At 36.2% G+C, this 15,180-nt stretch overlaps 3 protein-coding genes across 5 annotated transcripts; 2 read left to right on the forward strand and 1 right to left on the reverse strand.

The window, feature by feature from the left end:
- Positions 1-217: 217 nt before the first annotated feature.
- LOC103325070 (uncharacterized) lies at positions 218-1,271 on the forward strand. Its single transcript, XM_008227203.3, has one exon. It carries the CDS (start codon positions 430-432, stop codon positions 1,129-1,131), a length of 702 nt encoding a protein of 233 aa, XP_008225425.2. The 5' UTR covers positions 218-429; the 3' UTR covers positions 1,132-1,271.
- A 3,293-nt stretch (positions 1,272-4,564) lies between these two features.
- LOC103325047 (protein S40-3-like) lies at positions 4,565-5,316 on the forward strand. Its single transcript, XM_008227175.2, has one exon. The coding sequence runs from the start codon at positions 4,679-4,681 to the stop codon at positions 5,105-5,107; it is 429 nt and encodes a 142-aa protein (XP_008225397.2). The 5' UTR covers positions 4,565-4,678; the 3' UTR covers positions 5,108-5,316.
- A 3,608-nt stretch (positions 5,317-8,924) lies between these two features.
- Positions 8,925-14,964, reverse strand: LOC103325046 (5'-3' exonuclease family protein). 3 transcript variants are annotated; one of them, XM_089049090.1, is made up of 14 exons: positions 14,617-14,961; positions 13,772-13,891; positions 12,923-13,046; positions 12,631-12,768; positions 12,329-12,538; positions 11,988-12,165; positions 11,799-11,869; positions 11,434-11,545; positions 10,872-11,062; positions 10,708-10,762; positions 10,249-10,601; positions 10,107-10,158; positions 9,601-9,823; positions 8,925-9,521 (listed from the first exon to the last, which is right to left on the reverse strand). In XM_089049090.1, exons 1-14 carry the CDS (start codon positions 14,775-14,777, stop codon positions 9,425-9,427), a joined length of 2,085 nt encoding a protein of 694 aa, XP_088905216.1. In that variant the 5' UTR covers positions 14,778-14,961; the 3' UTR covers positions 8,925-9,424. The 3 variants fall into 3 exon arrangements, with proteins under 3 accessions (XP_088905216.1, XP_088905218.1, XP_088905217.1); XM_089049092.1 differs by having other exon boundaries at positions 9,282-9,521; positions 9,601-9,787; positions 14,617-14,964; XM_089049091.1 differs by having other exon boundaries at positions 9,283-9,521; positions 10,249-10,592; positions 14,617-14,963.
- Between the last annotated feature and the right edge of the window lie 216 nt (positions 14,965-15,180).

A 15,180-nucleotide genomic window follows, 5' to 3' on the forward strand; every position in this document is an offset into this window, starting at 1 on the left:
CGTAGAGTGAAGCAAAAGATTGTGTGACACTATTATATATATATATTATATATATATATATAGACCTGGTAATCCTGCAAGAATTAGGAAAATAAGCTTTCCTAATTCTGGTAGGAAAAACCTTATGTATTTTAACGATAATTCATCATAATCCTACAAGAACTAGGAAATGCTTTTTTTTTTCTTTCCTAATTCTTGTAGGAAAAACCATAAACCTTAAGGCACTATATTTTAACCATAATTCATTCATAATCTTACAAGAATTAGGTTTTAATAGTTCTTTTAGGAAAAAGCTTAAGGCACTATATATTCTAGTTAACATAACATCATACAATCAAAATATTCAAGAACTACTTGTCCAATATAATTCTCTCAAATCGTAAACCCGTCAAGACCGAGAGGAACAGTCAGTGACTGAGAAGTGAGAAGATGGACAGAGAATGGGGTTCAAAGCCGGGCAGCGGTGGCGCCGCCTCAGCCCAAAACGAAGCCATCGACCGCAAAGAGCGTCTCCGAAGACTCGCCCTCGAGACCGTCGACCTTGCCAAAGACCCCTACTTCATGCTCAACCACCTCGGAAGCTACGAGTGCAAGCTTTGCTTGACACTGCACAAGAACGAGGGCAATTACTTGGCCCACACGCAAGGAAAGCGCCATCAGACTAACTTGGCACAGCGAGCTGCTCGTGAGGCCAAAGAAGCTCCTCCTGCTCCTCAGCCCCTGCAGCCTCAAAAGCGCAAAGGGAACGTCCGAAAGTCTGTCAAAATTGGTAGGCCTGGTTACCGAGTGACGAAGCAGTTTGATGAAGAATCAAAGCAGAGGTCTCTTCTGTTCCAGATTGAATATCCTGAGATTGAATTTAATGCGAAGCCACGGCATCGTTTTATGTCATCTTATGAGCAGAGAGTTCAATCTGTGGACAAAAGATACCAGTATCTTCTCTTTGCAGCCGAACCCTACGACACAATTGCTTTTAGGGTTCCTAGCACAGAGATTGACAAAACCACTCCCAATAAGTTTTTCTCAAATTGGGATCCAGACTCTAAAATGTTCACATTGCAGATATATTTCAAAACTAAGGCACACGAACAAACCACAACCTCCTCTGCAGCCAATCGTCCAGGAGTTTAATAGTTTAAATTATCTTGGACCGGCACACGTGCTCCCACGTCACACTCGAACTGATTATTGAGCCTTAGTTACATCTTTTAGTTGTTATATATGTTCCTATTGTGTTTCATTTTGTTTCCCTTATAAACATTGATGTTAGTTTCGACCGAAAAAAAAACATTGATGTTAGTATTGAAATTGAGAAGATATGTATGTGGATTTTTGCAACTTTTCTTGTGCCAATTTCTTGTCGAATGTTTTTTTTTTTTTGGTGCCAAAAAATAAGTTCTCAAACGGTGGATTGGATTTATAATTTATGTGGGCTATATATTATTATGGACATTTAGCAGCTGTCCAGAGTAAGCCAGACGGATTGGGCTTGAACATCCTATATGTTTACCCAAACAAATTTTTCAACCCAAAAAACAAAACAACAAATAAATTCCATGTTTTGTGGGAATTTAGTGGTCGTTTGGGAGTGATTTTGGATTGACCTATCCATAATCACTCCCAAACGAGCCCTTAATCGCTTGGAGAAAATGTCTTCAAAGTTCCTAGTTTTCTTGGACTAATGGCTTGCTTTTTAAAAACGATCCAATGTTATGATGTGAACGCATTATATTACGTGTGTTGGACATAACTGGAGTGAATCACATGCAGCTTATATGATATAAGGTTTCGTAGAATATCAGCCAGACCAAAACATAATGTATGTCCATTGTTATACCTCGTCATATCTTTGTACATCTATATTACCATAACTCTAAGGAAAGAATAAAAACAAATGCCACTCAACATTTTTTATTTTTTATTTCACATTAATTCACGCCACTTAACATTTCTTTCTTACACTTTTTTGAAAAAACCTTTCACATTGAGAGGCGATAACATTCTAAACGGATGTTAGGACTGCTTCAAACCACTACATTAGTGTATCCTTCTTAAACTTTTGTTTGACAAAAATGACAGATTTTGAATCGCATTATTAGAGATGAGATTGAAGTCGTATTCATTCATTTATTAGAGATGAGATTGAATAACGTACATATAAAAATATCTATCGACCAGTACCAAACCTTATGCTTAACTAGTCGTTTTCACTAAAAAGAGTTATGTACGTTTATCTAACTAAGGCATTCGAAGCTTTCTCAATGGTGTAAAGGGTTTTTTTTTTTTTCTAGTGGACCACATTTCCCCTATCCCTATGGTTTTTGCATTGCTTGTTTGTTTGCTTATTGCTCTCGTTTTTTTCATAATATTGTTTTGGTTAAATCACCTCACATTATATAGTTTTGGTTATAAGCACTTTAGATTAATATGTTATAGAATTTATTTTATCAGAAGTTGGATTAAAATGTGTCTCATTCATTCTTATCGTATGTTCATAACTCCATTTCCTATTTTAAATACTGAAATGCAAATCTTGATTTAAGCACTTTGCTCAAATTTGATAATTTAACACAAGGGGACTCGAACTTGCGTATGAGATAGCGGATTCACTGTTGTAGACAAGTAGCCTACCTCACTTGTGCAAGGTTGGCTAACAATATTTGATTAAAATGATGAAAACTTACTCTATATCAAGGGGAATATGCCCTCAAAAGTCCACCTTCTCCCTTTTCACAAGCTAACAACAATAGTTTTTTCTTCCCATCTCTCTGGTCATCGTTAATGGGTTTTGTTTGGTTCCAAAACATCAACACCAAGACTTACCACTTTAGAAGTCCTAAAAAAGATTGCTTCACCCAATTATTACACGAAAACAACGGCGGGAACGTGGCACCCCAAGCACAAATCATTGAGATTCCGCCTCGTGTAGCTTGTGCCTGTGTGGCTGGTGATGTCATCTCCCACGTGTCGCTCCTCCACTGGCTTGTCGTATTTGAAATCATTCTTCTCTTATTACGGATAAATTAGGTGGACCTCAACTCACGCTCTCGGGAACCGGGAGATGGGCCCCACTCTCAAGCGCGGGATGAGCCGTCTGATGCGCCGAGCTGGCTGATCCTTAGCTTTACACCGACGCCTTTACCACCTCCCAATCATTGATGAATATTTCTCTCAACAAGTCACCACCGCGTGTTGGTTACTTACTACAAGCAACTCGGCTCGGCTTGTCCAGTGGCTTGTTATGTTTATAACTCTTTTTTCTTTTCTTTTTTCCCACAGAAATACATTACAAATTAAATCCTCTTGATTTTGCCCACAGAAATACATTACAAAGTAAAATCTAGTAATTATATTCATAGGAAAACTACTAAACCAAATACTAGAGTCATTATACATATGTCATTTCGTAGCTAATTAATCAGCAATCATATTAGTTTATCGGAGCTCTCGTTAATTATCTTTCACAGTGGATCTTAAATTCCTTTTTCTTTTCCCTGTGGATTTTCTCTTCTTCTTTTTTTGGCTGGAATTTGAACCTGGACGCTTATTTGATCTTGATGCAATTATGTTTCACCATCAATTTTTGTTTCTGCTGGGTCGTGGTAAAATTGCGGAGCTCCAATAAATTCAAAATTTAATAGAAAAGTGACATTTATTTTCCTAAATCATATTTCTGTATCTAGCTATGAATTTTTATTATTTATGACTCATGTTTATTTTCCAATGCTTCTGAAACAGCCTGTGCTTTGTAACCATTTCCCAAAAAAGAAAATTTGAGCTTAGAATTAAATATTGAGATATTTTTGGATAATCAGATACGAAATTAATGAGGATGACAACATAACACAAATTTTCTCCACCGTGTTGCTAAGCATTGACATCATTCTGATTTCTATCCAATAGAAATTATTTTTACAAATCCAGCAAAATATTCCACATATTTCTGTGTCTCATTTCCATTTATATAAACAGATATTTTTAATTTTTAATTTTAATTTTGACATACCGAAAAGGATGTCAATTGACCAAGCGTGCACAGTTACTCAAGTCCTTGCATCCGTATTTGGAACAAAAAGTAGAAAGCTACCCAGATTTTGACCCCAAAAATGAAAAGTAGAAAACGCAACCCAAACCACACCAAGTCAAATATGTAGTTAGCCAAGAGGAGAGAAGAGCCGTGAGATAATGAAAACAGGGAGGAAGCCAGAAAAGCTGATACATAATCAAGCTAGCTTATTAGGGTGGTAAGTCCGCGCTCTTGCACGCACTCTTGCATTTATGTTTAAATTTTCTTCTCGTGCAAGGAGTTTGTAGCTCAAGTTAGTTGATTGTGCTTACATCCAATGTTTGTGTTTAATTGTCCACCCCTTTCATATTGCTTGTATAAAAAAAAACAAAATTAAAAGAGATAATTAAATTAAATTAATAATTTATTGAAATAAAGAAAGAGGGTGGCGGGGGCCGCACTCAAAGCCTTTAGACAGTGACGCCATCTGACAACACTATAACGATCAAAGTGTACTCGCTACGATTTTCATTTCCTCCCTCCCTCCCTCCATCCCTCCCCCCCTCTATAAATATACAAATAAATCCCATCAAATCGCCGAACTTGTCAGGAAAACCCAACTTTCATTTCACTTTCAATTTGATATCAAATTTCTCCAAAACCCTCAGCTCTATGGCTCTGGCTATGGTCGACTACGAGTTCCAAGAATCGGAGGTCATCTTCTCCGACAATCACGAATTCGAAAGCTGCTTGGATTTCCGGCATCGTCTTCACCACCACAGCAAGTCCAATTTTACCAATAAGAAGAAGGCAATGGGGAATAATATTAGTAATGATAATAGCAAGTCGGTGCCGGTGAAAATCCCAAACAACGCTTTCGACCGGTTCGGCAGCGCCGACGACGAAAGCGACGGCGATAATTACAGGGAGGAGGAATGGGACGAGGGAGAAATGGTGCCGCCGCATGTGATAGTACGGCGTCGTATTGCGGGGAAGATGGCGTTCTCGGTGTGCACGGGGAACGGGCGGACGCTTAAAGGAAGGGATTTGAGTCAAGTCCGGAATTCGATTCTCAGAATGACCGGCTTCTTGGAAGCTTAATAAATTAATTAATTAAATTGTAATTTCGAATTAGAAATATTCGTTTCTTTAATTATTTTCATTAGATGAGAAAAATAGGGGGGGAAAGCAAATTACAAAGGTTCTTCCGTGTCAAATGTCAATTACTGTGAATTTGTTGGGTTCTCTTTTAAATCTAAAAGATCATTGTTCATTCTGAAAAACAATTGAAAATTCTTGTGGAGCTTCAATATTTTGATTTTTTATTTGTCGCGGGCAGCTTAAGGATTTTGTTAGCTAACAGCAGCTTGACATTGCAAGTTGGCCAGGAAGTGTTGTGGGTTTTGTTCATGTATGGAGATATGGTGGAGTGCAGAAGGGTGAGCAATGCACCGCCCCTTCTACACTCTGTCTGCCCGAGTGAGGAGGTTTGTCTGGTATTGGCAGACCTCAACATCACCAGCCTGGTTTCGGTGAGAATTTAAGAGAGAGAGAGAGGTGTTTGGTAGCGGTCATGAAAATATATGTTATCACTTTTGTTTCTTTCGCAGTTTATTTATTATTTTTTGATATAAGCGATAATGAAGGAGGAAAGATTTGAACACAAGATCTTTACCCTCCGTTTGGATGAAGGAATTGAAAATTACATAGAGTTTTAAAATGATAGAATTTATATTTCCATCATTTCAATTTCTGGCAATTGAAGATTTCAATGTTTAAATTTATGTATGTCGAATTGTGTAAATGACAGAATTTTGTAAATGACACTATGAAAATTGGAAAATGACACCTATTTTGGTGGAAATTAAACTCGGGAATTTGATGCCCCAATTTCCACACGTCATTTAATAAATTGCGTGCTTAAATTGCCAAACAAGAGAATTGTTAATTTATCCTCTTAAATTCCATACTTTGAACTAAATTCTGAGTTATTTTCCCACATCTAAACAGAGGGTTAACTATTTGAGTTTTTTTTTTGTGTGAATAGAATTCAAACACGCTGAGTCTAGAAGAACTGATATTAACCAATTGAGCTACATAATTTGTATGAAAATATGGAAAGAGTTAAACAATAGGCTGGCTAGAGAGGGGGATTGACTTGTTCAGATCCTCCCATAATTCGTTTCCCACAATTGACTAATCAAAATATTATAAATAAAAACAGAATACAAAGTTTAGAGTCAGTCTTCTCGTCCTTGCAATGAAAATAACCCCATTATATACATGAATATATACGTGTGATCTAGTCACTCAACTGGATAAAAGGAGAGAAATTTTTGTTCCGTACTGTTTTTTTTCAAACCAATAAATTTTTTTTTTTTTTGGTTACGTACCTTGCACAGTTTATGACAACAAGCATAGTCAATTGAGTTCTACTTTAAAAAAAAAAAAAAAAAGTAAAAACCAAAGAACGTGTGAACCTAAAATTACATAATTCACAACTCTTTGCCATGTTGTTATTTTTAATTACACCATTTATTTGACCACACAACAAATGGCCAGATTAATTAGCGTGACAGAAATAAAAGTATGAAACTTATTCCCAGAATTGGATTGATTCAAACCCTTCCGTATTGTTCGCATGCATAGTTGGTGGTTGTGATGATGAGCATGTGAGTCTAGCCTTTAAGAATGAGGAGCAAGGGGTCCCTCCCCATGGTCTCATCCACTTCTCCAAAACTCAAATATCTTATCAAGCACAAAAGTAGAGCAGCCCCCACCATGGCCATGAAAGCTCTGTGCTCAGCCGAGCTTGTTCCCTACCTATACGACCCTGCAGTCCATGTGTTTCAACGATCAGCCCCCAATATTATTACATTATTATTATTCAAATCAATACCTCATGTTCAATAATACATAGTAATCACCTATGTCTTTATTTGATTGGAGAAGGTGTCAAGCTAAACGCAGATAGATGCGAGAACGATGTATTGATTGTGATCAATTTGATATCTAAAAACCATCAAATTAATAATATGACATGACATGCTCGATGACTAAAATTGAAAAGGAAAACAAGATCAAACGATTTCTTTATTTGACATAAAAGGAAATTGTAAAGAAGGTCCTCTAGAAAACATTTTACGAGCTACCAATGTAATGGTACCTACAATTTTCATATGACCCAAGATTATTTCGAAAAGAAAAAATGATTACTCGATAGTATTATATATTGATCTCAATTAAATTTTTTAAAAAAGGTTGTACTAATGATTCGAATCCGACTAACAATATTGGCATGACACCGTGGCCACGTGTGCATCACAGCATCAGAGACACATGGATGGTTGAGATCAGCATATGTCAGAAGAAACCTGACAGTGTCAGCTCATGAACCAATGATGCCGATCACATCAGAGCCACAGATTCTTAAAATCATAACCAAATCAGATATCACAGTGGCTGTCGGGGCTTGCTTTCCCAAGGAAACTAAATATTAATAATGGTGCTTGAGTTCGTTAACGTGTAGGTTTTGTTCCTTAGCTTCATGGCATCCAAACTTCAAAAACCGACAAATTATAATGGAGTCCAGAAAAAGGGATTTATTATGGAATTAAAAAACGGCATGGGATGGGAGGCAGAGAAGTTAAGCAAATTCTGCAGATGCTCTCTTTAAAATAATAATAAAATTCTTGATGACTTGAACACTTGAGCAAATCCAAGTACTAATTAAACAAAGTGTTTGGATAAATTGAGCAAAATGAGTGGTTGTTGGGATGCAAATGGTTCCTTTATCTTCTAAAAAGTTGTCAAACTTAGTTAGGTAGAAACTCTACTTAATTAAAATAGACACCAAGTTAATCTTTGGGGCACGTTCGAGTCAACGTATATTTGATGGTACACAAGCAATATTTTATGAGACTTGAGAGCAATACGCAACAGAAGTTGTTTTTGTGTATTTGTCCAAATGGAAGAACAAAGGTGCTAAATGCTAATATAGTAGCAAAACTGACATTAATTGACCATACTGGTGTTTTCTTTAATATGCTTTAGTACAAACACTTTCATATGATTTTTGCCCTAAATAACTATGAATATGTGCAATCATAAATAAACGTGCATGAAGTAAATTCGAATGTTTTAAACATGCCCGAAGAAGGTTTGAGTTGTGGACGCGTATGTCTAAATGTACAACTCTAGAGGCTATGACAATGACTTGCAGTTTTCCTTTTACAAAAAGAAATCTTGCATTCCATTTCCATTAATGGCATGAATGAAAGAGTGGAAGAGAAAAGCACAAACCCAACTTGCAGATATATATATATATATATATATATAATCAGATTGAGTGCCCTTAATCATTTGGATATGGTGCTTTTTCAAGTGTACAAGAATGCTTAATCTGCCTGCCTTATCCTTGGTAATAGGGTTCTTGTTGCTATCAGCTAAAAGAAGAAAGTATAAATGTGGTAATGGTCACTTGCATTGAGATGAAGAAGAAAGTGACAATATACAACACTCTAGAGAGAGGATTACGTGTGGTCAAGAGTTAAATTTCCCCAAGGTTTGCGCTACTCGTTACACCTAGAGAGAACTAAAAGAAAGCAACGACTCTAGGAAATAATAATAAATAAATATTTGTCCTCCTTTAGGTGGCATGGATTATGACAAATCTTATTGCTAATTACGCAAAGTAAAACTTTAGGGGAGATTCTCCAATAAGTATTTTATGTTAAAGATTGATTACATACTTTTAATCTTGATTATTGGATTGCATTCATTAAATGTGTTGATAGTCTCATAAATGCAATCCAACAACCGAAATTAGAAGTATGTAACTAATTCTTAACTTAAATACTTATTGGAGAATATCTCGTAAGTAATAAACACCTTGTGTGATCTTTTTTAGTAGAAATCAGTCAAGCTATGGCCTAGAATACTAGGCAAGCATCTCTACACATTTTGTTGGTATAAACTCAGTTGGGGGTGTTTTTGTTTAAAAAGAGATGCTTAGTTCGAAGCAAAAACACACACTCCTTATATTATACAAAGGATAGTACAAAACTGTCGATCTTTAACTCAAACGTGAATATCAGTAAACAAAAGCGTCATCAAGCAGCTTCTCACTCTGGACGCAATGATGCTGCAATCGGAGAGAGCTTTGTATAAATGACAATGCAAGAACAACAAACAGTGATATTTAAACTTATGCAGGTCGCGCTGCTGATGGCAGATCAAGCAAGGGGGTCCTGCCAAGGAAGTTAATAAAAAAACTACCAAAGAACAAAAATGGCAGATAAGCAAACACAAAATCAAGTTGAAGTTGCCCGCACACCAGTCATTAGGGAAGATTTGGCTTCAGAGCAATTGATGCAAGTGAAAAACTGGTTGCTAATTGCTCATCCACACAGTGTTGCTTTAAACTGGTCTAAAACAGCGTTTGCGAGGTGCTGTGGAAGTCTTCCGGGTATTTGATACGTATTCAAATTGGCTAAAGTCAACAGCAACAGTTGACCTGCAATAAATAAAGATCAAGTCATTCATGGTGATAATGTAGCAGTAGAAGAAGGCAATATAAGCTTTGAAAATCTTACCTATTGGTACCAGTGTTTTGGACATCTTTCAGAGGAGCACGAAGACCACTTGCTCGAGAACCAGACGACGAATATCTAAACGATGATATTACTGAAACAAATTTTTCCATCGACTTCTCTGCTATGTCAGAATACCGGCCTAAATGGGAAATGTTGGATCCAAATTTCCCTTCTTCAGTTTTTGTGCCTGTAAATGTTTCGTTTAGGCTAGATGCACAATTACCTAAATGGAAGTAACAAAAACACAATATCAATATCCTTGATCAATGATATAGGTCAGTTTCATTGACCTCTTAATTTAAACTGATGAGGCAACAAATATTAGCTCATATGAACACATTCATAGGTCAATAAAAAACTGATTTATCAAAATAACCTAAATGAAAGAAACAATACAAAACAAAAATCAATATCCTTGATCAATGAACACATTCATAGGTCAATAAAATAAAATAGATTTATCAAAATAGAGAGCTCAGTTTTTCTAAGTTTCCACTAGCACTTACCATCATCGGGAAGGCATGCACTGATACACAATTGCTTGGGTTTCACGTTTTCCTGAAGGAGTTAAGACAACGATTTTATAAGAAAAACAATCATAAACACATACTTTGAGCATAAAATCAAAAGAGAAAGAAAAACACATACCACTTCAACGCTATCTCCTGGGGAGGTCTTCCTTTTCATAACTTTGCCATTGAAATAGCTATTCTCGAAATGAGCACTCTCTGGAACAGCATTCTTGTCCAAAGCAATACCATCCTCTAGCAAGCGTTTCTCTTGTTTATCTTCCTGGTCATTTTCATTGATTGACTTGTCCTTAAAATAAGAACTCCTTACAATGACCTTTCTGTTCTCCGTTCTTGTCTTACCGCCCTCAACTGTGTCTGGGACATTCTTGCATTCACGCTCCTTTAGCAGTGTTAGACAAGGTTTATGAATTGAATGTCTGGGTTGTTGCAACAATGTACTTTCTGGACTTCTTCTCATGCCTACCATGTCTTTCAATGTCAGGAACATAAAATTCAAGTGAGTTGTAAGTACTAGTGGTGAGTGGAAAATTATAACTGGACCCATGAAGTAATCTAGGGGAAATTATATCCTTACCAAGAGTTTGAGCTTCTAATACATCACGGACATCAGTGTCAAAGCTATCTTCTACCTAGACAAGACAAGGATAATTTATTACATCACAGAACTGGGTAAAGGCAGCTGATTAATAAGTGGTGCTTGATTGAAAATTATCATGTTCACCCCTTCAAGAAACTCACTGAATCACTGGGAAGCACATTGCCCGTGTTTTCAGAGTTGAGGGATGACTCTAAGCAGCTTGCTTTACAAGAAGGATCATCCAAGGAGGCATTTTCATCAGGACTGAGAGAAGAATCATCAAATGCACTTGGAGAATCAGGTGACACCCGCGGGGCTCTGAATTTTCTCTTTGCTTCAAGAGAGGCAAAGCCTGTTGGTTGTTAAAGAAAAATTACAGAACTCGAACCCAAACACAATAACAGCTATGACAAACGCAACACTACAACCATATGTAAGAGCTGTTGGTGCTTCCAGAACTGCATTCTAATTATCTTAGCTATTCTATTATATCTATCTAATTATTGCTTTTGAATTTATACAAACCCATCATAAACACCTTAAACATACATATATGAGCAGTACATGGTGCAAAGGACAACAGAAAGTTTGCCTAATATGCTGCAAAAAAATCCAAAAAGAAAAGGAAGACAAAAAGAAAAAGTTGCAGGAAAATAAATATTTCCATACGGATTATTTAGTTGCCCTTTAATCAAACTTAGAAATAAGGGGTTCAAAGGATACAAAAGTATTTAGTCAGGAGATTATTCTGCACAGGCAAATCTAGCTTTTTCTTTATCCTTCCAAGATTGACATTTTTAGGTTCAGAAATTCTGTCAGCACTAATGTTCCCTTCCTGTTGATGCAAAGAATATGAAAAATAGATTTAATCACAAACACTCTTTCTGATAAAGATATAACAAAATAGAATTGCAAAAACTCAATTGAAAGAAGAGTTCTATGCAAAACTTATTCGATTCGACTTCATCATGTTGTATCGTACTAAACATTACAGATCAGAATAAGCAAAAACACATGCCTCAAATCTTATGCAAAGAAGAAAACTCAATCAGGGAAAAGAAACCTTTTAGAAATTGTATAGAGGATACCTGGAATGGCATTTTGGTAAATGGATCAATATCACCTTCTGCTATACCTTTAGCTATATGTTGTGGTATCGATGTATCTCATATTAAGGTATAATCTTAAGCATTGAAATTAATTGAATGGAAGTAATGACTCAGTCCAAAAAAAAAAAAGTAATGAAATGATTAACTTAGATGAAAAATACAAAGGATATGGTCCTAAGAAGTCCAAATCATCCCCAACATCATCCGATATATCAGACAAAGATACAATATCTTGAGAAGCAACATCATAAACGCGCTGATGCTGGAAGGTCAATATTGCTTTCTTGAATGATTCTTCATAAAAGGAAGGAACTGATACAGTGCTGTACTTTAGGTGCTTAATTACCTGAATTGGAAAGCCACCGGTCACTTTATAACAGAGTTATTCAAAATGTTCAAACCAAAAAAGTAAATTAAAATAAAAGGATAATTTCTAAGCAATCAAATAATGTCAGTCTGCATTCCAAAAATGTATACAGTTACTAGGGTGCATGAATGATAAACTTCACCTTGTCATAACTTGTGAACTTTTTAATGAGTGCATGAGCCCTTTTCAGGCCCATTCCAGGTAATGATGGCAAATAGTCACAACCACTCAGAATACACATCTCCAGAAGCATCTGTTTTGTGAATCCTGCAAAACTCAAGTCCTTGTTCTGATGCAGCATGGAATACTGAAACTCAACTCCTTGCCCAAACTTGTCCATTTTAAAGATAATCTGGATTAAAGAAAGGATTTATAGTATCACCCAAATAGTAAGTTTCTAATGGTAAAGAAAAAAAGGTGGTCTGTGCTATAGAGATAACTCACTCTGGGACATCCAAATGGTATAAGATCTGAGTCCTCAGTGATAACAGCTTCTACCTGTTTGCTGACAGCCAAGAAAGTCATTTGAGCATCTGCCTCATAAGGAGCCACAACATAACATACATTCTCCTGCTTTAACACCTTCAAGGAGCAACATTGTCAACAAAAGAGGAGATTAAATTCAAAATCGCTAAGAAGAAAAACAAACCTTTTTGAATATCTGATACTTTAAAGAGCTAGTGTTTCCTTATTTGAAAAACTAATCTTTTATAACCCAAAATTGCCTTTTTTTTACCTGGATTAGCTCATGTGCAATTGAAGGTGAAATGTCAACAGCTTTTTGGTAGCACTCATAAGCAGCAGCTGAGTTTCCATTAGACTCATGCTCAATGGCACGTGCAAGATTTTCCTTTCGCACCCTGCGTTAGAAGAATACAAAGCAGGTCCTAGTTGAGGTATCCATGAATCACACTAACCACTAAAAGGTGAACACCGGTCCCTTATGTGTTGGATCTATTAAACTGATAATGATACAAGAGAAAGATCAGTAGCTCCACCTCATATTGCAGAGACAAACCAATCACACGTTAAAGATAGGAAGCTTTCCAAATGTAGTAGAAATGACATAGACAGGGAAGTTTTTGGCTGAAACGGTTGAGCTGATAGATGTAATGCCATACACAGGGGCAATGAAAGGATGACTAATAAGAAGTTGAGTTGAACATATCTGCCCATATAATCCCTTGGATACATAGACATAAACCTATGCACTAATTGTTTATCTCTAAGCATGCACAAACACGAGAATTTAAAAGTTTCTCGAGGATTTAGACAACATCCTAAATAATTGATCAAGACATAAAGCTAATAGTAAATATCTGAAACTAGTGAAAAAATAAATGGCATAAAGGATTCATACAACCTACTCCAAAGTAGCTGAAGTGACTATGATCACTTAAGTAAATACCAAATAAGATATGGATTACTTCATATTGATCCCTTGGCTATATGGATTACTTCATACTAATCCCTTGGCTTCATTAATTTGTTGAATAATTTGACTTCATATTGATCACTTAAGTAAAGAGACCAAAAAAGATATGGATTACAAGTGGAATTAAAATAAAAAGAGATACCGGCATACCTTCCACGCTTGTTCTCTTGTTCAAGCTTCATTGGTAGAAGACCACCATCAAATACAAGAATGGGTTTAACACCATAATGCCGCAGCAGGTTTACTCTATGCATGCAATAGTCAATGTGCCTAAAATGGGAATGAAATGCACAGGAATCACATATAACAAATAGTACTACAATCTACTCGCGACTACATAATCAATTGCACTGAACTTAAAGACGCTTTGTCATAATAAATTATTGCATCTTTGAATCCTAATTTTGTAATTTAACTTTGGAATCATAAAAACACAGAACATAAAGAAATGCAAGTAGCTTCTTGTCAGTGAACATCATATGAGGGAAATATCTTTAATTCTTGGTGGAATATACTGTTCAATACGTAGTGGTTTAACAAAGTTAGTGCTTTTCTTTTGTCAAACTGACCTTTCCTAAGTACATTTTCAGTTTACAACAAAAAAACAAAAGACTGAAAAGTGTGACAGTGGGTTTCTAAAAAGAAAAAATGGTTCATCTTTACAAACCCATTTTGTCCATTCTTATAAGGTCACTGGCAAATTCTGGTTCTTTTAAGGTTTAATTCTTCAAATTGGTGAAATATAAATAAAAATCATTTTTTTAGAACCAGTAACAACTCAACAAGAAGACCCATCATGATTCATGGAAAATGCATCAGGATGATTGAACCAAGACAACTCAACATCAAATTTGCATCAAAATGGTCAAAGCAATAAGGACCCATTATCCCATTTCCATAAAATTATCGAAATTTTCAGCTACTCTATGTCACAGATGATCAACAAACAAAAACCCATCATCCCAATTCGACTAATTCCGTTAAAAAAACGAGACCTGGAGGTGGGTACTCCTTTGCATAGCTCTTTGCTGCAGGACAAGGCACCTTTGTGAAGCCAAGAATAGGTATCAACCGCCACGCAAGAGCCGTTCAAGTCCTTGATGTGGATGGGCACCATTATCGATTTCAATAGCGGCAATAGCCCTTGTATCCCCATCTTCCTCCTCCTCAAAGCGCTAGAATCGGTATGAGGCGATGAGCTCTGTTCAAATGGGCTTCATCTGAGGGGGTTTACTGGGAAAACTAAAGGGTTATGAAGGGAGTGAGAGAGTGACCCCAAAAGGAAAAGGAAAATGGCGGGAAATATATTGGTGCATGTTTGGTTCCCGGTAATCACGCTTTGTTTGGCGGGGAGGAGTTTTGTGTTTTTTCTATGAGGCAAAAAGAAGTTATTTTAAGTATTTTTAAGAGTATAGTGTTCAAATTTTTATTGTTAAAAAACTTAAGAAATTATTAATAAAAGGGAAATTCAATAAACATCATTTACCAAGGAGAAATGCAATTGATCCAACCCTATAGGTTTCTTTCCCTCCAATATTTAAAAAATAAATAAAAAATTA

This window comes from Prunus mume, linkage group LG3 (assembly GCF_029339155.1).
Source record: "Prunus mume cultivar Tortuosa linkage group LG3, ASM2933915v1, whole genome shotgun sequence".
Classification (NCBI taxonomy): Eukaryota; Viridiplantae; Streptophyta; class Magnoliopsida; order Rosales; family Rosaceae; genus Prunus; species Prunus mume.

Bases quoted from the DNA above. Each gene is read 5' to 3' on its own strand.
- LOC103325070 (XM_008227203.3), top strand. From the start codon at position 430: ATGGACAGAGAATGGGGTTCAAAGCCGGGCAGCGGTGGCGCCGCCTCA.
- LOC103325047 (XM_008227175.2), top strand. From the start codon at position 4,679: ATGGCTCTGGCTATGGTCGACTACGAGTTCCAAGAATCGGAGGTCATC.
- LOC103325046 (XM_089049090.1), bottom strand. From the start codon at position 14,777: ATGGGGATACAAGGGCTATTGCCGCTATTGAAATCGATAATGGTGCCC. The intron at 13,892-14,616 runs GTCTCGTTTTTT...TTCCCATTTTAG, and splicing joins AAAGGAGTACCCACCTCCAG to GCACATTGACTATTGCATGC. The intron at 11,870-11,987 runs ATCCTTTGTATT...TATGAGATACAT, and splicing joins TTTGGACTTCTTAGGACCAT to CGATACCACAACATATAGCT.